The sequence below is a fragment of the Ursus maritimus genome, unplaced genomic scaffold, assembly GCF_017311325.1.
Source record: "Ursus maritimus isolate PB19 unplaced genomic scaffold, ASM1731132v1 scaffold_27, whole genome shotgun sequence".
NCBI lineage: Eukaryota > Metazoa > Chordata > Mammalia > Carnivora > Ursidae > Ursus > Ursus maritimus.
Genome location: NW_024425230.1, coordinates 15,354,120 through 15,375,850, shown reverse-complemented (window position 1 = coordinate 15,375,850; position 21,731 = coordinate 15,354,120). Strand labels below are relative to the sequence as shown.

The following is a 21,731-nucleotide window of genomic DNA, read 5'->3' as shown; positions in this document are numbered from 1 at the left end:
GTGCCCACTTAGAGCTCAACTTATTGCTAAGGAGAGTGGCCAGGTTGCAAAGAAGGAACCCAAGATCTGTAAGTCAGGAGACTTAGGTTCTAGTCTTAGCTCTGCCCTAAGTACCTGAAGCCATATTGAGCCAAGCCAGTTAATAGCTGTGCCATTTTAAAAAGAAGGGCCAGAGCCAGTTCCTAGGCCTGATGAGTATTTAACATACTCTGAGTCTAACCCAGGGGCAGGGTCTCAAGAGAATTCAAGAGTTGCCCCAAGAGCCAGCCTCTCAAAGAAATCTGTTAAAACTAAGAGCCTCTGGTGTTCCTTTCCTTTTCCTGAGGTTCCTTGCCAAAAGAAGCAAGATTTCTAAAATGCTGGCAGTGGGAGAGAGCCACTTTTTCTTTCCTCATTCATTTCAGGAAAGTTTAGGTTTTCAGTTATTCCTGTTGATTGTCTAGATTGCTTCCAGATTAAAGTTGGAAGACCTAGCGAAGAAAAGTGAGATTTTCTTTGTTTTGCCCTATTCGCTGGGAGAGGGCTGACAGGTAGACTGCGATTGTTCAGGTTAAAACTACCCCTTTAAACAACTACTGCCCAAAAGGGTAGTATCGGGCCCAACCAGGATTATGAAACACTGATTCACTAAATTCTAAGACACTGGACATATGAATAGGCTGTCTCACGTAAATGGGCAACAAGAAGCTCACCAACCCTCAAATAAATAGCAACTCAATTTGGATACTGGGCTAGGGGGATGCGCTTGCTTGTAAAACCACTGGTCCTGACTCTGTGACCCTTAGGGAAGGAGCGGTTGGTTAGAAGAAAAGTCTTGAGTTCTACAGCTGAGGAGATATGGCTTGTTTGCTCGTCAACCTGTCAGTCATTTTCCTTTTTCTAAAAAAAGAAGACAAAAATCTAAGCTCAGAAACACTGAATTCAGAACTTTTTCCAGAAGTGAGGCCCTCATCCCTGTACTAATGATTCTAACCTGGCCTATCCGGCGCCAAGAACCCCCGCCCCCTGCCCCTCACCAGCTAGCCTGGAGGGGTCCGCACTGCGGGGCGCAAAGCAACAGCCCAGCTCCAAACCCAAAGGTTCCATCACTAGCCAAACGCGGGCTGGTGCCCCTCAAGAAAACCAGAAACGCCTAAGGGGAGTGAATGGCATTAAAGTCAGCCTATCCGCACTGCGATAGCCGAAGGGGTGGGATCAGAATCAGCCAATAGTATCGAAGAAGTTGTTGTTAGGATGGAGGAAGACGCCTGTGAGCGTGCGTGAGGCCGCTCCCGGGAAGGGGTGGCAGGAAGCTGGCGGAGCCAATGGCCGAGGCGGGCGGGCGGCGGCGCGCGTGCGCGCTGGGACACGAGGCTGCGGGCGGGAGGCGGGGAGAGTGGGGGAGGGGAGCGGGCAGGAGCGCGGCGGAGCTGCTGCTGCCGCCGCAGCCGCCGCCGCAGCGAAGAGGCCATGTTGTGTGGTGTGTGGGGCGGGGGGAGGAGGAGGAGGGAGTAAAGCCGAGAGAGGAGACGGGAGAGAGACACCACACACACACGGCACAAGATGGCCGGAGAGGCAGCAGCACCCCGAGCTGTCAGGCGCTCCGCCGCGGGTGCGGGGCCCGCCGGCCGGCGGGAAGCTGCGCCCGGGCGGCCCGCAGGCCCGCGGGAGCGAAGCGGTCGCGGCTGAGGCGAGGCGGGCCGCGCGCGGGTGTCGGAGCCCGCGGCAGAGGCTCCCGGGGCGGCCGGGCCCACGACGCCGAAAGCGCCGCTGCGGCAGCGGCCGCGGAGGCTCCCCGGGGCCCCGGCGGCTCGACCCGGAGCGGGCGGGAGGCTCGGGCGGGCGGCCCGGCGCGGAACGCGGGTGCGGGCGACCAGGAGGTGCCGACAGCCGCGCTCGGACCCGGTGAGTGGTTCCCCGGCTCCTTTTATTGTCCTTTGTCCTTGGGAGGAAAAGCAAAATGTCCTTGAGCGCGCGAGCAGGAGGGGGCGGCGGGCCGGGCCTCGCCGGCTGGCTCTCCCCGATCAGCCCCGCCGGCGTCGCCTGCTGGCTCTCCGGGCGGGAAGCGCCGGGCGCCGCGGGGCCGGGGCCGGGGGGCGCGCGGAGCCCCGCGGCAGACCCCACGGGGGGCGGCCTCGCTGCCCGCAGCGGCCCGGCCGGGAAAGGGGCGGCGGCGGGTGACCGCAGGCGGGAGCCCGAAGGGGACCGCGCGAGGAGAGCCCCTTACTGTCCGGGTGAGTTATTTTGATATTTAGGGTAAGGAAAAAAAAAATTCCTTTCAGGTTCTCCGACGGGGGAGCTTTTTAACCTCTTTCCGGCGAGGTGGGAGCTCATCTTCATGGTCGAATTTAAAAGAACAATGGAAGCCTGACTACGTTTAAACAAAAATAAAACTTGTTTTTTTTTTCTTTTGGGTGTTGGCTTTTAACTCTTTCAAAGCCGATTTTGAAAACGGCTGCAGTGTTACAGATGAGAAGGTAGTTGCCGCTTATTAAAACCTTTATGACGTTAAGGTTGTCTTTTAAAAATGCAAATTGGAGAAGTGCCGCTGGTATTTTCAGAAATTACGAAGATAAGTTTACTATACCGTCAAGGCTGTTTAATGGAAATAGGTTTTAATTTCGATGCTGGACGATGACGTTTGATTAAGATAGTTTATTTTATCGACTAAATACGCCAAGATTAGTTGGCATTCTGATGTTTGAATAATGATTAAATATACTGTTTGGTACTTTTTAAAAGGTCATAAGGAGACGTTATCTGTAACTTAACCACACCTGAATGTTAGAACGTACTTGGATCAGTTCCTGGACTTCTAAAAGTTGAAGTTCATCATTTTATTGTTTTAAAAAATAATGTATGTTAGCACAAGCCATGGTCGACAAAACTTTTACAAAGGAATATTCTGACGCCAAATCTCTTTGTGAAGTTACTTTCTCGTAGTGTAAATATTAAAGTAGGACTGTTCTCGGTAATGGGTGATGAAGAGGAGCCATATTTGTTGCATTTGTTGCATGCATAAAAATCTAGATATGCTTAAAATGGAACAGTATTTTAATAATAAATATTGCTTTCTCAAAAATTTGCAGAGTCCTGTATAGTTGTGAGTTTAAAAAACCGAGAGGGGATTTAAGTTTAATGGTTAGAACAACAGACCACAAATGCACAAACCTTTGTGTATTTTAGAATATATTTGTCTTCATTCTGCGGTAGCTCTTGTGTTGTAAAGGTGCAGATCTATCTAGTGTTGGGCAGATTTACGTAGTACCTAGACAATCAAAGTTATTGGTGTAATCCACCCTATTTCTGATGGTATTTTTGTCAGTGAAATTGTTTTATGTTCTGAATAGCATTCATGTGCTACATGTTACATCAGTTGCGCATATCTTGATTTTACAGAATCTTAAGTACCAATTTTGGTTTTTCAAAACAACATTTTTGAAATTTGTGAACACTGAAAGTAGTTTTAAATGTATATTCTGAATCTTTTTTCAGGCTCCTTTTTTGAATAGTGAAATGCAAAATAATTGATAGCAATTTAACCTCATAAGATCTTTTTACGGGAGAAATGGGGGAGGGGAGAGACTGAAAATGTTCAAGACCCCGGTTTGAAATTGAATAAAGGTCATAGATACTACATGTTTTAGACTTGCTTAAAAGACAAAGCTAATATCCCACTTGGTGAGATCAAATAACTTGTGGTTTAAAAATTTAAAGTAACCAGTAGCCATTTTAACTTCACTAATTTCTCCTGGAGGAGTTAATTTTTAATTGCTTATAATTGTAAAATAATTTCTAGATGGCAGTGGAAATTTTAAGATGATTTCAGTGTTTAAAAACGGTAAACTTTTCCTTTTGTGTATTGCCTGGCATCAAAAGAAAAATAAAAAACAAGGTTATAATCCTGAATCTGTCTGAAGATGTGAATTTAATGCAGTTTATTTAATCTCAGTGCTTTAATATCTAGTGTTTGTCCATGCCACTAAAAGATGAGGAAAACGACGATTGATATATCATTAAGATAAGAAATAACTGCAGCCTTAAACATAAAGGTGGTGTGTCGATGAGCCGTCCCTAAATTTGTCCATAGATCACATATTTGGAGTATTTTCTCATTGTTTCATCATGCTGAAACTTTGGCCAAGGAATGTTTAAAAATCAAAACATTGATATCATCTTTTTTTTTTTTTAAGGTAACTTACAAGATTAAAATTAAATTTGGTTGATGATGGTTCTGAACAAATACAGCTCTTTAATTTGAGGTAAGACTGGGTAAATTTTTATTACTTTCACATAAAAATAAGCCTATTTGGTTTTTATTTTGCTCTTTGATAATTTATATTTCAGGTAGTGATTTTGAGTAAACTAAATATCTGAAATAATTTTACAAAGCCTTTAAACCTTTGCGTTGAATGAAGGATGTATGTGCTTAGCCGTTGTAAGTTAATGTGGCTTTTGAGTAGTTTAAAAAACTGAAGGTCTCTTAAGCCTTTGTTTAATTTTGGGAACAAGGAAAGACTGATTATATTTTGAGAAAAACCATGAACCAAAGATTCATTTTTTCAATTCTCTAGTGTACTGTGCAAACTAATTTAAGTACTGAAAGAAATGAATTTATTGGAAAATTTGAACTAGTTAGTATTCATAGTAGTAGATTTTAGGGAAGAACATTTTAAAAATCAAGTTTTGTGAGCATAGATTTTAGTTTTTGTTTTCAATTATATAATAAAAGTTTTAAAACACTCCTACTTGCTATTTGTTCATCAGTAAATTGTTTAGAATATTGGTGTGTTCATCAGTAAATTGTTTAGAATATTGGTGTGTGTGTGTGTGTGTGTTTCTTTTCTTCCAAAAGGTATGCCATTTTGAAGACTGAGACCCATGGAGTTTTATCCTTGAATATAAAGGAAATAGTTGCAAAAGCCTCTATTTTATATAGCAAGTAAGTAAATGTTTTAGCCAACATCTTAAATTTAATAGCTACCAATATTTGAGTAGGAAAATGTCACTAAAGTTTGTCAGTGAAACATAAAATGTAGACTGTTTATCTCGAAAAGGAGATGAGAAGAAAGCCTGTCAAATTCCTTTACCTTACATCAAAGCACTTTTGTATTCTGTTAAAACAGTTGATAAACGTAATTTATATCAGAGCAGGAAGACATTCAGTACTTTTTAGTGATATGCTGCTTCAGGATTATGGTTAAATCAGTAGTTAACAGAATCATATGTCTTTATAATCTGAAATTCTTTTGCCTTTTTTTTTTTTTTTTGATGCTATGGATCATGTTTTTGAAATGCCCTAGAATTTTGCATTTGCTGATCTTCCAGTTCTTAAAGGAACTATATTTTAAAAAGTGAAAACCTTGTCATACTTAGTTATTAATAGATATATTCATTTTACCTGTTTTTGTGATTTCGTTTTCAAACAGGTACTATCTTACAGGAAACTAGAATAATGCATCTAAAGAGACCTGTGATCTATAGCTTAGTAAAATTGTTTTTAAAGCATAAAAGGAAGAAAGAAATTTCAACATGTATGGGATACTTTTACACCTTAAAACTAGATATATGAATGAAAAAATACGTCTCCTGATAATTTTCAAGAAAGGTTCTTTATGAATTAACACTGAACATGGAAATTACTGTTAAGCTGATGTTAGGGATTTAGCAGAGGAAGTATGTATATATAGTAAGAGATATCTTGGGAATTTTTAAGAATAGCCAAATAAGTAATATGAAGGCAAGTTTATCTTTGTCCTTGAAATGTGGAAAATCTTATCTGTTGATGTTGGCTTATTGTATTCATTGAGGTAGGTGATAAAGGTAATATTTTTATCGTATTTGTTTTAGCTTAATTTTTCCTTTTCAGTCATTTTGCAATTTGATCAAATTTGTGTTTCAGTGCAAATTTAGTGCAAAAGAAAACTAAATGTTAAGACTTAACTATAGTGTTTTTAAAGCTCTAACTTCATACAAAATAAATCAAACATTTTTTCATCTTAACCCTTAACACAAATGCCAAGGTTAGGGTTTCTTGTATGGAAATGATAGGATATTAGATTAGTATTCATATGTGGTTGGGTACTGTTATGAAAATTGAGAATTGGGCCTCTTAGACACAAATGTATGTGAAGTGTAATGTGATTTTAAGTTTAAATCAGCAATAACTTTATCATGGGCTACCGAAGGTGCAGTTTGACCCATTAAAGTAAAAATGAATGGTTGAAGGTTAGAAATGTTAAATGATGATTGGATTTTTATTTACTCCAGTATCAATAAATAGAAAAAAAATCTAAATGATATAGTAACTTCTAAATTAATCCCCAATCTAATGAAGTACGGCTTCCCTTTTATCACCAATAAGATAAAGGATTGTAACAAAACACATTTTAAAAAGGTCTTACATGTACTTCAGCCTTCATGATGATGCTTATATATTCAGTGTTCTGAAACTTGCTGATTGGGCCAAGCTTGTAAAAATGGGCAATATATTTGGTGGACAAAAGCAGTGGACACATGAGGGTAAATAAAAATGTAGATACTATTTTAAATTACCAAATTTCATTAAAAAAGTAATGTATTAGTTTCCTCCCGTATTTTGCTTGAGAACCAAAGTGACACTTAAATACTTGTTTTTATTTTGGGATTTTGAATGAACTTTTAAATCATAAAAATAACCTATCGAATTGGTGACTAGGTTTCATTGCATTTGTTACTATGATACTATTTTAAAAAGTACCTGAAATTCCACAGAAATGAAAGCAGCCATGCCCATAAATTACAAGGTTTTCGTGAACTATGGTGTGACACTTAGAGGCTACATTATATAATATAGTAACTTTGAATATAAATTTTCTTTCAAGTTGAAAAGTGTTATTTGTAGTTTTGATTATTTAAAAATTTGGACTGGACAACCAATTAATTTACTTTCTCTCCTCTGAGATTTTTTTGTTGAGAGACATAAGGGGAAAAAGATACTAAGAAGACATCTCCATCTTCATTAATGAGAGGTGTGTGTGAGGTGTGTGTGATAGAGTAGAAAATACAACTGTGATTCAGCAATCGGAGAGGAGCTTCTAAATGTAGATTAGCCCTGTAATCTTGACATTCACTGTAGACCTTAGTCTCCTAATCTATAGAAAGTATTTGGAGAGTTTCTAATCTCTTAAGATACTTTTAGCCCTTAATTGTGTGATTAAAAATAGTAGTAAGGAGTATCTTATTCAAACTGGAGAACAGTTCTTGTAATTTTTGCATTAAAAATTATGTATGCTGTTTCTGTGAAGAAATGGATTTGAGTAACATGAGACCTGGGTGATACACTGTACCCGACTTTCTTGATGGTATGCATTCCAACGTATTAATATAAAAATGTAGATGCTGGAAGGTTGATTTTAAAAATTAGTTAAGGTGTGAAATTGTATTTAAACAAGTGAGATTTAGAATGCTGCAATAAAAAATTGTTGATTTTTCCCCCTAATAATTATTAAATATACTTAAAATTTAGTGTATTTAATATTTGCATCTGGCTATCACAGATAAATGAGGATTTATCATTTACATGCTTGACATAATCGATTTAATTTCCTTTAAAAATTTTATGCTTCAAAGGTAAATATCCTCATTTCACCAGCTACTTTCCCTTTCTAGGTTGAGTGGCTCAATACAAACTTCTAATTTTCAAATTGGCTGTTATTTCTGAATGTAATTAACCTTTACAATCTAAATTCAAGGATGTTCTTAAGTTTATAAATAAGAACTGTATGACTTGATTGTTTTCATAGCATTCAAGTGGCATGTTTCCTACAACTGGATGTTTTGATTTGTACATTGTACAAGCTAGATCTGCGTTTGGAAAACAGTCCTTTGCTTTTTAAATTAAGCTATTTATTTGATAATGAATATTTCCCAAACAAGCAGTTTTTACCCTTAATGTGTATTACATAGTAATCATAATCATTTTAATTTAGATGATGAAGATAGTTTACTTAACTTTAGTGGTTTCTGAGTTGACTTACGAATGTTAATGACTTTATTGCTGCCTTATTTTTGTGGAAGATTTCATATATTCAGAGTGCTCTCAGATTTTATTCTTAATTTAAATGTAAAAATTGTTTTAAGGACTTTAACAGGTTAAAAGTTGACAAAATCTATATTTTAAGAAAAGCACAAATGAGCTAATAAAGATAAGAGTCTTTGCCTTATAATATAAAAGGACCAGCAGTTGAAGTGTGCATTACACTTAAAATTTTATATTAAATGAGAATCTATAATACTGCAAACTATTAAAGATAGGAATATGAGCAAAATTACCAACTTTTGTAGTCTGCTTAAGCCAAACTTGGCTCCTCCCCACCCTTTTTTAAAGAAGACAGAATACTGCTATCTCAATTTTGGGGAAGGAAATGGTAATGGTAGATTACATTGGTGTCAGTAATTTTTGAAGCAATGCAAAGTGAGATCCAAGTCCTTTTTTGTTTTTGGTGGAGTGAGGCACATACTCTTACTCATGGGTAGCTTTTTGTGAAGGTTTTCCCTCAGACGTTTCTTTCACCAATGAAAGTTCCATTTCCTTTTAGGAGTTAAATCAGTTTAGTTCATTTGGTTGATTTAATACTTGTTTGTCAACAAACTATATTCCCTATTAAGGTCAGATTAAATTTGGAAGCTTAAAGGTGAATAAATAATGCCGTTTCTTGTAAATTGCTTCATTTGTTAACTTGGTGGGACGTTATTTTAGCATCTTAACTCTTAGAGGTAATTTTGAAGCAAATCTTTGCTGTATTTCTTGATTATGATTAGTCAAAATGACTAAAGGGATTTAGATTTGGTAGTATAATCAGGAACTTGCCTTATAACTTGAAAGTTTGAAATCTTAGTCATGGAACAGCGTTTGAGTAGGTAACTTAAATCCTCAACTATTGTGCTTTCTAAATATCCTTAAATTACTACATTTTTTTTTAAAGATTTTATTTATTAGCAAGCACAAGCTGGGGGAGAGGGCGAGGGAGAAGCAGAAGCAGACTTCCCTCAGGGCTCAATCCCAGGACCCTGCGATCATAGGGACCTGAGTGGAAGGCAGACGCTTAACCGACTGAGCCACCCAGGCGCCCCAAATTACTACACTTTAATATTGAACTTAAACTGAGTTTTTGGTAGCTCTACATGTTATGATTATTATAATCATACTTAAGAGTAGAGTGAATGAAAAAATGCATACCTTTATTCAGAGGGCATTTGAAATAGAAACATTTTCCATGTTTTAGTTTACGGGGCATTTCTGTCTGACTAGCGAACAGCATGGATATGATACTTTTGTTATCAACTATGTATTTTTTTTTTTTTTTAAAGATTTTATTTATTTATTTGACAGAGAGAGAGACAGCCAGCGAGAGAGGGAACACAAGCAGGGGGAGGGGGAGAGGAAGAAGCAGGCTCATAGCGGAGGAGCCCGATGTGGGGCTCGATCCCACAATGCCGGGATCACGCCCTGAGCCAAAGGCAGACGCCCAACCGCTGTGCCACCCAGGCGCCCCTCAACTATGTATTTTAAAAAGGGTTAGTGTTGCTTGAATAGGTTAATACAGTTGGGAATAAATGTAGTTTGAAATTTTGTCTAAAATTTCCTTTGTATTTATCTTAAAAGTGTTTGATTAAAGTACATGATGATGTGAAATAATACGATGGATAATAATGAGTGAGAAACATGGCCCTGTAAGTGGGTAATGGAAGTTTTCCTTTGGAAGTCTTGAAAGTGGGGGGGGGGGGGGCACCTGGGTAGCTCAGTCTGTTAAGTGGCTACCTTCAGCTCAGGTCATGATCTCAGGGTTCTGGGATTGAGCCCCATGTGGGGTTCCCTGCTCAGCTGGGAGCTGCCTTCTCCCTCTCCTCCCTGTGCTCTCTGTTGCTATCTCTCTCAAATCAATAAATCAAATTAAAGTCTTGAAAGTGGATTAGATGAACGACCAGAAATTAAGATAATTCTGTACTGTTAAGAAGTGATGTTTGAGGGGTGCCTGGGTGGCTCAGTTGCTTAAATGGCTGCCTTTGGCTCAGGTCATGATCCCAGGGTGCTGGGATCAAGCCCCACATTGGGCTCCCTGCTCAGTGGAGAGCCTGCTTTTCCCTCTCCCTCTGCAGCTCTCCCTGCTTGTGCTCTATCTCTCTGTCAAATAAAAAAAATAAAAAAAAAAAAAAGTGATGTTGGGCTCTGTTAAATAACTAGTTCTACACCCTGATTGTCCATTAAATCTAGGGAGACCAGAGTTTATTTACTCTCTTGGGGACTGAGACTTAAGGATGGTTTTTATAGTAACTTATTCTACAGGTGAGCCTCCTGTACACCCAGATTTAAAATCCTCAGGGTTAGAACTTACCTTCTGCTTGGACTATATTGTTCATAAATACATGTATGTCTTAGTCTTCTGGTGGATGATCCTTATTTTGAAGTTTTGGAATAAATCATGGCATTTTAGTCTATTTTTATCTTTTTCTATGCATAAAATTATATTCTTTTTGTTTCCTGCAGAAATGTGAATCCAGAGACTGAATTCTCTGAAGGGCCTGTACACCATAGTAGATGTTGGTGGAAGCATTTAGTAAGTTTTATTTAATTTTCATGTTTAATCTGTTTCTAAATTTTCAATGACTTTGGAAATTTGAGTAATGGAGTCAGAGTTGTAGAAACATAAAGGGCTTTAGTGAAGCTCAAAGCAGTACAAAAATAAAAAAAACATGGTTAGATGTGTATGAAGTTGATTAAAATTTTGCTTGTTTACTCCAGCCTTTTATATTCTTTCTTAAACTCTCTGACAGAATGCAGAGTAACCCACATTGAAACATACTTCCAACATTTCACCCTAGATCTGGGTGTTGGTAAACTCCTCCTTATGTTTGTAAATAAAGTTTTATTGGAATACAGCTACGCTCTTCCATTTACACATGGTCTGTGTTTCCTTTCCCACTTACAGCTGTAGAGTTGAGAGTAGTTGTAGCTAATGGTCACAAACCCAGAAGTAATTACTACCTTGTTTTGTAAAGAAAGCTTACCTGTCCGTCCATCTCTTGGGTCAACTTAATCCTTCCTATGTAGAACTCAGAAGCCCTTGGGTTTTTTTTTTGGTAATAGAACATACTTCTTAATGGATTTCAGTGTAACAGTTTTAAGAAATAAAGTAATTCTGAACTTTCCTTAAACTTAAAGGCCCAAGAAGAAGTTCTTTTCACATTGAGGTTATGGTTTGATTTTAGAAGATTTGGTTACTACTACTGTGGAATAGTCAGTCTAACCCCCAACATGAGAAAAAGTAGGAGGAGAGTGTAGAAATGAATTTGGATGAATTCTCCAAAGGATTTATTTATTATTGACAGAACTTTTTAGGTATGCTGTTACATCCTAGCTGTTCCTTAAATATTCTTGAATCACATTTGGGAATGTAGATTTTAGATTATACCTTGGTTTCTAATTAGTACTTCAACTTCCATTGTGTAATGGCTGCTAGGTCCTGTAAAAGGTGAAGCTTTGGGTTTTTTTTGACATTTTGATGGGGTTAGTGAGGGCAGAGATGAAAACTTATCTAAGTACAATTATTGATCTCATTTCTCATATTTTAAAGAGATTAATTGCCTGGCACATAGTGGATGGTCAATAAGTACTTGATTTGTGGTATATCATTTCTGTGAAACATTATTTGTCAACTAGTGGTTTAGGTCTAATTGGAAAACAAAAGTTAAATTCATTATTAAAATAGAAATTTTTATTTTTATTTATGTCTGAGAATTAAAACTTTGAATCAGTAAAGAGTAAAAGGGACAAGAAACTACAACTTTCAGTCTCTTAACATGTACATGTCGTCTGATTTATATAGGGACAACGGGGAAGATTTGATTTGATTTTAAAACCTTAGATGATTCTTTTTCTTAGCATAATTGATCTTATTCTCCAGGAAATCAACAGTTAGGTGGTGTTTTTCAAATAATTTTGTAAGGTAGTTTTTAGCCCACTGTATTTAGGACCCAGACTTCACTAGTGCATTGTAATCCTATTGAGGATTCAGGCTACTTTTGGTAATAAGACAACTGAGTTTACTATTAAATGTTTTCAAATTTAAAGATCAGTATAAAGAAGACTGAAATCAAGTCATAAGCACCAAGAATCTTAATTATATGATGGGAAGGATCAATTTCTGCTCCTCATCGTTATTTTATACTCCTTTGTCCCTTTGGTTTTGCAATAACTATTTGAGTTTTAAAGTGATATAAATTAACATTAATTTATTGTGACATTATTAGAGCCATCTACTTTTAAAATTAAGAATCGTTAATCATTTCTTTTTCCTTGTACTTCTCCTTGTCCCCCACATTTTTTGTTGCTATTAAAAATGGGAGTTGCTGGGAAGTAGAGGTAAGGAGATTGCTTATGCTTATTTTAGGGGAGCCCCTCAAACCCAATTCAGTAATGAATAACATTTCAGCTGACGACTTGCTTGCGTTTCAGCTAACTTACTTTATAATATCCAGTGACTTTGAAACAAATTTACTGAATTAGAATTTAAAGAGAAGACCTCCTTGCTCAATTTTATATTCTTAAATTTCTGGATGTACAATATTTAGGTATTTTAAGAGATGCCTGTTAGTACCTTCTTATCATAGAAACCTTTACTTTTGCTTTTGGGAATTTTCTTAGAACAAACAGTTTTCCTTAAAAAGGACATCTAAACTATGAACAGCAGAGTGAAAAAATTCTCCTACCTGTTATAGCATAAGCTTGAAGCCTCTGTGTAAAATTCACAAAAGATCTAGGTCTGTTTGATGATGGAATTCTAGATCAAACCATCATCTTTTCAGTATGTCTGCAGTAATTCACAAGTTTCTGGAGAGATGTGTAGTAGGGCCTTGTTATCTGAACCCTACAAAGTTTTCTGTACTGATCTTATTTTAATGCAAGATAAAATTCTCTTTAAAGCAGAAAGTTTCTTTAAATGATTAACCCCATTTATCCAATGGATTTTTCAGAGGTCTTGCTGCTATTGGAATATAAATTATTTTGATTAGTAAGTTTAGTTTGTAGATCTCCATGTACTTTGGTTATTGTTAAATGGGAATAATAGCTAAGTAACATTTATTGAGGTCTTTCTATATGCCAGGTAATGTAAAAGCTATAAATGTACTAATTTAATTCTCACTACTGCCACATGAGGTAGGTACTACTGTTTCTATTTTACACATGAAGAACTGTGGATTTTGTTACTAAGAAAATACCCAGGCTCACAGCACTCATGCCTACCTTCTTTTTTATTTTGTGACATAAATTTGCTTATTTGCAAATTTAGTTTTTTCAAGAATTTGGAATTCCATGAAAATAAATGGCTTACTCACAAGTCCCTCATTGGTTTTTTAAGGTATTTTCATGCTTGACTGAGCACTTTTGCCTATTAACAAAATTCTCACTTTTTGCTTTTCATTGGCTTTGCAGGAGTGCAAGACTGATCATGATTTTTTTAATGTCACAAGAGTTGTCTCCTCTTGTAGCATTTTTTTTTTGTCATCTTATACAACGTGCTAGAATGATCAATATGCTAGTATTTCTAATCTCTGTTGTTCTCACACAAATAGTTGCATTTTACTGAGTAATTTTAAAATGACTTTAATGTCATTAGGTCATCTTTTGAAATTTTTAAAATGATTTTAAAAGGAAGTTTCAGTATCCTGGATAAATTTTACCTCTTGTCCTGTGGCAAAAGAACAGAAAGCATTGAGTTTATCATTTAATATGTACTAAACTGAATACATTGTACCTATAGCTGTTGAAAGAATTATAACTTATCAATACATTAGTGTCATTGTTGATCCATAATAGTATTTACAGCCCCAACTTCATTTAGTGCTTGATCTTCCATTGTAACAGTAGAGATTGGGGAGAAATTATAATAAACAGTTCAAGAGAAATGATGGTATTTTAATTTTTATACTTCTACATAGAAATGTATGTCCTTTAGTTTTAGGGAATGAATAGTTCAAATGGAAGATACTTTATTGATATGAAGAATGAATGAGTTACGTAGTTCTTATTTTAGGGTGGAGAGAAATCAGGAAAGTATGTTAAGGAGAAACATCTTGCATTTGATGTTTATTACTGTTGTTGTGACATTCATTTTTAGTCATTTTTTAATATGAGTGTCAGTGTCTCTTGGTTATCAAGTAGTTTACTCAAGTAGATATCTATTTTGTATATATAGACAATAAATCCTAATTATAGTTTAGGAGATAAGATTTAACTACCTAAAGAGCAAAAATGTCTTATATTTAATAATCTCAGTGTCACCCAGACTTCATGTCTACAAATTTAGTTTGAGAGCTGCAAAATTGGTGAAGACCAGAGTTAAAACTTATTTTTGCAATTATGTTTGCTCATGATGGATCAGGATCATTTATTTAATAGTAGAATATCCTGGTTTCCTATTTAATCCCTTTAGTTCAAATTATTTAAGTAATGGATTTGTTTCTCTATGAGGAACATTTGATATTTTGGCAATAGGAGTATTTTACTTGTATTTAATTTGAAACCTGATAGCAATTTATGGCAAATAATAGGCCAGGTAGATATTTTGCATTTTTGATCATTTTTTTCCTATTTGCTACATATTTCCTGTATTTTCAAATAAGTAGCTGAAGATGGTGGCATCTTTATTGGCCATTTGTGTTATGTAAGCAAAATTAATTAACATCTGTTGAACTCTGAAAACTATGCTGTTAACCACTGCTTTGGGTTTTTTTTTTTTTTTCTCCCCCTTAATCTTAAAATTCTTCTCCATAATTAGTTTTATTTGAAGAAGCTTGGAAAGTTTTCTGCATTGAGATTTAGAATCCATAGTGTTGCTGTAATTTTGCTTTCCAGGATTTTGAATTTGAATTTTTGTTTTTACTTTTCATATTGACAGTGTAACAACATTAAGTATGTAAAATTTGTCTTTTCACTGCCACTTTTTTATATAAATATGTATCCGTGACAGTAGAACAACTTCGTTACTCGTTTGCAGTCATGCCATGATTCTCTCCTTGAGAAGTGGGTGCAGTACATACAACTTTAATACAGTTTCATAGTTTAAAGCTGTTACAAAATTAAACCTTTGTGTATGGTAAGAGTATCTTCAAGGTGGGTGGATGTTCTCTTTGAAGGAATAAGATTATTGGTATTCCAACAGCATTTTTTTCTTTTAATGTTTTCATCAAGCACCCAGTCAGCTTGAAGAGTCTCAAATGGACCCTACCACTGAGAAAACAAGATGGCAGTCCACTATGGGGAATTGAGGAAAATGGATTAATACAAGAGTGCTGTGATAATATACAACCAAGACAGGGTTCTTTTAACATGGATTTCATGAAATGAATGAAGACATAGGTTTCTAACCCAGCACAAATGGACAGTGGATTTGACTTTCTAAAGACTTTTTGTATCACTAAAACAAGTTCATTTTTGACATTTGGAGAAGAAAGATGGCACATTAACACAGATGTTAGTTTGTATGCCTGGAAGTTTTTGCAGTTTGTTTTGTATGAGTATGATCTTGTGGAATGTTAACTTTAATAAAATTTCTTAACAATTTAAAATTTCTCAGTTTGGGCTTTTTTTTTTTTTTTTTTTAAAGCTGAAGTTTCGTTAAATGTTCAATTGCTGCCTTAACACTTCGACCTTTACAGTTCCCCAGCAGTAAAGTGTACTGAATAAAGCTGGTAAAATGGAAATGGTGTGCTGGAAGATGTTTTACTTGGTTGATTAAGATGTCTTTTTTCACAAAGTTGTGGAAATTTATTTGTGCGTTAAGAGGTGGTGGTTTGGTTGAAATGCCATTTTGTGCTTCTTGAAACATCTTGGAAAATAACTTACCAAGGGGTAATAATAGGAAATTTAATTCGCCATGAGATTGTAATGAGCTTATAAAACAAAATGCCCTTTGCCCCAAAATTCAGGATAAGTGATAAAATATTTGTATGAGTTATTTTGTGTTGATGGAAAAGGTATCTTACCTCTGCTTTTTAATATTATGTCTTACAGTAGAATATTCATCTGAACATTTAAATTAAACTGATGCCTCCTGTTGTTTTAATGGTTAAAATCAGGGGAAGAGGTGTTGGATTTATATGGAAGTGTCCTTAGGGTATTCATAAAAGGACTTTAAATTTTGGTGGCAATAATGTCTATAATACATTTTATATAAATATGAAATAGGGCTTTTATCTTGTATTTTTCTTAACTATGGTTAGGAGTTTAAATAAATCATGCTGTGTCATAGATTATTTGAATTCTAGGTGAATGCTGCTGTTCCATTTATTGATAACTGACTAATACCAGTTTTAATAACTATTATAAAGGTGGGGTAGGCTTCATTTTGATAGACTGAATGACTTGTTGATTATGTTTTCCTGTTACACAGATAACAAGAGTTCAGCTTGAATTTTTATTTTCTTTTGGTGAGAAGTAATCATTTTGTGTGATTAATGTCAAATACCACAGTGCATACATCTCTGATTAATACATGTGCAATATTCTCATTGACTGATTTGAGGTGGTTGGTCTGTATAAATCAAAAGTGGAATTTTGGATTTTGATTTTGGTAGAAAATTTCTGTTTTGTAGAAAGTACAGAATTGAAACTAGGTTTTGATTATGGATTTTACTACCTAGATGCAACATTGTTGCTTTTGTTAGGTATAAACCTAGAATGGACTTCTTCAGTGAGAGGAGGACCTTGTTCTGGCATACTATAATATTAAGTGAGGAAAGTTGATTTTTTTTTTTTGGATGTGTGAATGTCTTGGGGTGCTTGTTGAGAGAAATGTGTTAAATTATTTGTTTTTGGCATTAGTAGTCATTTTGTTTCCATAGAGCTCATGGTTTTGGTCTAGGAGAATTTGCCCTGTGACATTACTTTGATAACTTGCCATCAGATAGGACCAATTGTTATTAATTTGCCATTGTCGAAATGGGTTAATAGAATTTGATTTGAAATAAAAGGGAATGTTTGGGATATATGTGTTGTGTTGGTTTGGATTTGGAGTTTCTTGGGTTTGTTATTTAAAGGTACCCATAGTGGTTCCATGCTCTTGAATTTAAGAACTTTGTTTTGCCTCTCTTTGAAGTAAATATATTGTGGTTATAAGGATTTTTTGGGTGAGATTCACAAGGTTATATATAATGGGTTAAAGAATTTTATTCAGGTTTAAAGAAAAATTGAGATTCTTGGATAAAAGCTAGTTGCATTAATTTTTGCTCTAATGCAACTGAACACTAGGGAGGCGCTGTTGAGTTGTACCCCTTTTTTCCAGTTGGGATGGAAAATTACCCCTTAAACTTTGCCTTTAGATAATTTTTAGGCTTCATAAAGAAGGCAAGAGTTGAATTTAATTTATGAAATTGAGGTTTTGCTTTTATTTAGGAACCATTTTACCCATGGGGGGGTTAATTTTTTAAAAGATTAATACTTATGTTTAGCTTTATATTCTCTAAGAATTATCCCTCTTTCAAAATGGCTTGATAAAACACCACTTCCTGTCCAGAGAGGAAGTTATTTTAGCTCAAGGACTGAAATATTTAGCAGATCTTTAGACAAAAGGAACAAATTACATTTCTCTCTGGCTTAAAAAGGGTGCTTGAGCCAGAGGGGGTTAAGAAACCCTCCCTCCTCCCCTTGATGGGGTGGTCTGGAGGGGCAGGGAGGTGTGGGGGTAGGGGTCCTCAGGCTCCCTGGGATGGAGGATCTTTTTTTTTTTTTTTTTTTTTTTTTTTTTTTTTTGGTGGAGATGAAGGGGTGGGTCTATGGTACATCACCTGAGTTGTGGGGTAAATGTAGAGAGTGTCAATCAAAGGCAGAGCTCTCAGAGCTGGGAAGGAGGCTCTAGATGGCGGCTGTGCCTTAGAGAGAGCGCGCTCTGCTCCCTGCCTTCGCCTCACTTTACGCAACTTTCCCTAACTTTCGGGCAGCCTCAGGGGGCCCCCGCAGCCCCCTGCCTCTCCTAGTGACTTACTGGGGTCGATTTGAACCTTTTTAAGGGAGAAAAGCAGCTTTTAGGACCTTTCTTTTCGTGCCTTGTTGGAAAGAAGCAGCCGTACTGAGAGCCCAGGTCGTTGTTTTTTCCAGCTTAGAAGCCATGGCGCACCTCCATTTTTGTGCGCTCTCCTAATGAGGTTTTTTTTCTTCCGGACCCGTTTTAGTATTAATTGTTGCTTTATTTTTTTGACCAGTTAACATATTGGAGGATTATTGTATTTATTTTTCGTTTTTGTAACGGAGAATTTTGTTTTTATTTTTAATTATTTGGGATCTGATATTTTTCTACTACTAGATAGGACTCTTGCTTTGGACCTACTACATGGATCAGGTAAGTCCATGATCGTTAGTGATAATTTTAAAGATTTATATGTATAAGTTTGCTTTATTTTCTGTAAATATGAGAAATTCCTGGATGACGCAATAAGATACAGAGATTGTTATTTGTATCCAGTGTGTTACTTTGAGAAACTTTCCTTATTGATAGTGATGATTCCCCTGTTCGGTTTATCCGTTTTTGTTTTTTTTTTAAGGAAAAAATAGAAATATTTTGTTTTTTGGTGCTTACCGCTGTTGTATTATAACAATATCGTTACATCGTCAGGACTTTGTTCCTGATAATAAAAATCATCGATAGAAGCTGGGACCTTACCTTTCTTTCAACTTTTGACAGTAAATACCTGGGCACAGGACTTCAAAGCAAACACAGATTCCCCCTCCCCCTTATATTTAAGAATTAAAAGATGATGAGAAATAAGGACAAAAGCCAAGAGGAGGACAGTTCGCTACACAGCAATGCATCGAGGTATGAGCTATCAACTTTCTTCCTTTTTTCTTTTTTTTTGGGGGAAACCTCAGCTTACATTGTTTACCTTAACAGACAGGGAAAGCTGTCTGTTTTATTTTAAGTATTTTACTAATTTGGATTCGTTTTTTAAAGCGTGACCTTGAGATTGCTAATATGCCACACCCTAATTTTTTGGTAGCAATTTATGAAAGTTGAGTTGTGACTTAAGGCCTCTTACAGCAGTCAAAAGGTAAGGTACCTTTATTCAAAGGGGCCTTTCCTGTAAACTACAGTTTTTCTGTTAATAAATTTCAGTTTTTAGGTTTTTGTGCTGTAGAAAAATGACCTTGTCGGTTTAGCCATTGCTGCATTGCACCATTTTACATACAAGGCAAATTTTTTCTTTGAAGAATCTAGGATACCCAAACTTGTAACTGAAGGCCATAGAGGAGCCTTGTGGTAGTAAATTATAGTAAATAGATGTTTGAGAAAGTTATATGAATGAAAAAATGTACATTTTAAAATGAAATTGCAAAAAGGACCCTTTGACTGATGCCTCTCAGTTTATATTTTTACTTGACTCTATATTTCTTTTGATACTCTTGACATTTTAGGAAATTTTGATAAGATTTATCAAAACCTTTACTCCATGGTTACAGTTCCTGCATTTATGAAATCAAACCTGTGATCACAGAAATCCTGGAATACTCTTAATATACTTCTCTTTTGTGTTTGTTAATGTGATTATACTTGTATATTTTGGATTTAAAATATTTTAAGGTTTGCATTTATATGCTTATATTCAGACAGTGCTTTCTGGTTGGTAGATGTGTAGTATCTTATTCTTGCATTTTAGTTGTAGCTGCTTTAAATTTATTGATTTATTTTGACAGAGTCGCCTGGAATGCTTTATCTTCTGAAGCTTACAAATATACTGTTTGTTCAGATCACGATTTGTTTCACATTTGTTGGAGTATCTTATTAGTGACTAAGTAATAAAGTCTCTTAGACATTTTGTTGTATGATCTGTATATTAATTCTTAAAAGTACATACGAATACATTTCTTGATGTGTGTTCTTATAAATTATCATGTTAAGAATTTTAAATCCTACAGTTAAGGATGTGATTGGTTATATGATTCCCCCCCAGTTTTGCTTTTACTTTTACAATTTTATAGAAGTAATATACTTTATTATTAGATTAGTGAATTTGAAAGTTTTGAACTGGTTTATTACAAATGTTGAAGTTTATGTTTTATTATAGTTAATATATTTTGACCCTTGCTTTTAAAAATACCTTTCCAAATTCTTTTGCAAATTGAGTTGTCATACAGTTTGGACTGCTGTCTTTTGAACTGAATTGCCCATGTAATTACCTAGGTTTGATTTAGGACAGAAAACTTCTCCACTAATCCTAAACTGATTTTTCTGAAAAGTAACGGCAATTTGAAGAAATAGGAATCCCCAGGTGTATTTGACAAATTATTAAAGATTCAGTACCTAAAATTGTTACTCCCTTGAGTGTGTATGATTTGCATAGTCTCACATAGGTTTTGTCTTTCTTATGCAAGGTTTGTGGTTAACGTCATTGATGAGACTGCCTTCTAACTTAAAAAATTAAGCACTGTTGCTATTTTTTAAATAATTTACTCACCTAGAAAACTATTTGGAAGTTGTCATGCATTTACCTATTGGCAGTGGGGTTTACAGCTTAACAAGGAGGCATGTACTGTACTTTTAAATGCATTTTGTCAAGTAGTTTGATTCACATACCTGATGAATGTTCAAAAATATCTGAGAGACTCCTTGAGATGGAGTTTTAAATTAGTTATCCGAAATTGCATACCTTAATACATGTACATAATTATGACATTATTTCCTTTTAAAATTGTAAAGCTTAATGGGATGCTAGTGATGTTTATTGTGATAGATTAATGTTATTTTTAGGAAGCCAAGGTTCAGAAGACTGTTGAGGTATTAGTACTTGGTTCCTTAATCTATCAAAATTTCTTCGTAAGGACCTGGTTTCTATGGCACAAAGTCTAGTGTTTAGGGGATACTACAAAATTCACTTTTGCAGCCTGAGCCACGAGAGAGGAAGGGAGGAGTTTACAGGTCAAGTAAACTCTTCTGAGAATTAGTTTAAGATCTGAAAGGATTGAGTGCAAGTTTAGGTAAACGTGATACTTCATTGTTTTTGGAAATAAAGCAATGACTTTATAATTCCAAAAAGTTTGTTATTGCTGTATTCTTTTGTTAATGCTTTTAAATGTTATATGTTGTATATCGTGATTTCTGAAGATTAAAAACTTCACTTTCAAAAATATGATTTTAAAATTGATAATCTGTAAAGTTTCTAAATATTTAAAACAAAAGTTTTAGTGAAGAACGTATGCCACACACTTCTTACCAAAGTAATTGGCAGTTTGGGTTAACTTCAGTAATATTAAAGAATGGAGACAGGAGAGAAGGGAATGTGAATGGAACTGTGTGCACACAAAGAGTTCTGTGTGTTCTAGGACGCTGCGTTTGCAATTTTATCTAAAGAACTGAGACAGTTTATTAAATTTCTCTCTAAATCTTCTCTCTGAACCAGATTTATTTTGACAAGCTGCGGTGCGGGCAAAATCTTATGCTTTTTAATCAGCCTTTTAGAATAAAAGCCTGGGGCTAATTAGAAATGGCATAATGCAGTTGCTTGTGGACTGAACAGGCAGTTTTTAAGTGGCAGCCATTTTATGATGCTGATAATTCTTAAGAATCGGGATTTTTGAGAAGACTGAAAATCCGAATGGAAACTTGATATATCAAAACTACTTCCCCCCCCGCCAGCCTCCCCTTTTTTGGTTCTCTGGTGCTAAAATAAAGGGCAGCTCGGTAGTTAGCGCAGGCAGCAGCGCTGTGAGCCCTTGGCATCTT

At 35.9% G+C, this 21,731-nt stretch overlaps 1 protein-coding gene and 1 long non-coding RNA gene across 7 annotated transcripts in view; both read left to right on the top strand.

Moving 5' to 3' along the window:
• The first annotated feature begins 1,750 nt into the window (after positions 1-1,750).
• On the top strand, positions 1,751-15,588 carry LOC103660012. 2 transcript variants are annotated; one of them, XR_005838057.1, is made up of 5 exons: positions 1,751-1,884; positions 4,173-4,241; positions 4,835-4,921; positions 10,508-10,577; positions 15,212-15,588. It is a non-coding gene; the product is annotated as an uncharacterized LOC103660012 (long non-coding RNA). The 2 variants fall into 2 exon arrangements; XR_005838058.1 differs by lacking the exon at positions 4,835-4,921 and having other exon boundaries at positions 1,752-1,884.
• A 2,161-nt stretch (positions 15,589-17,749) lies between these two features.
• Positions 17,750-21,731, top strand: part of CHD2 (chromodomain helicase DNA binding protein 2) — a 120,694-nt gene continuing 116,712 nt past the window's right edge. For 3 of the 5 annotated variants that reach the window (XM_040642746.1, XM_040642747.1, XM_008687623.2), the window contains exons 1-2: positions 17,750-18,356; positions 18,699-18,830. In XM_040642746.1, coding sequence (XP_040498680.1) covers positions 18,769-18,830 — 62 coding nt within the window. In that variant the 5' untranslated portion in view covers positions 17,750-18,356; positions 18,699-18,768. The remainder of the gene's footprint in view (positions 18,357-18,698; positions 18,831-21,731) is intronic. The other 2 variants (XR_005838056.1, XM_040642748.1) reach the window with 1 other exon arrangement.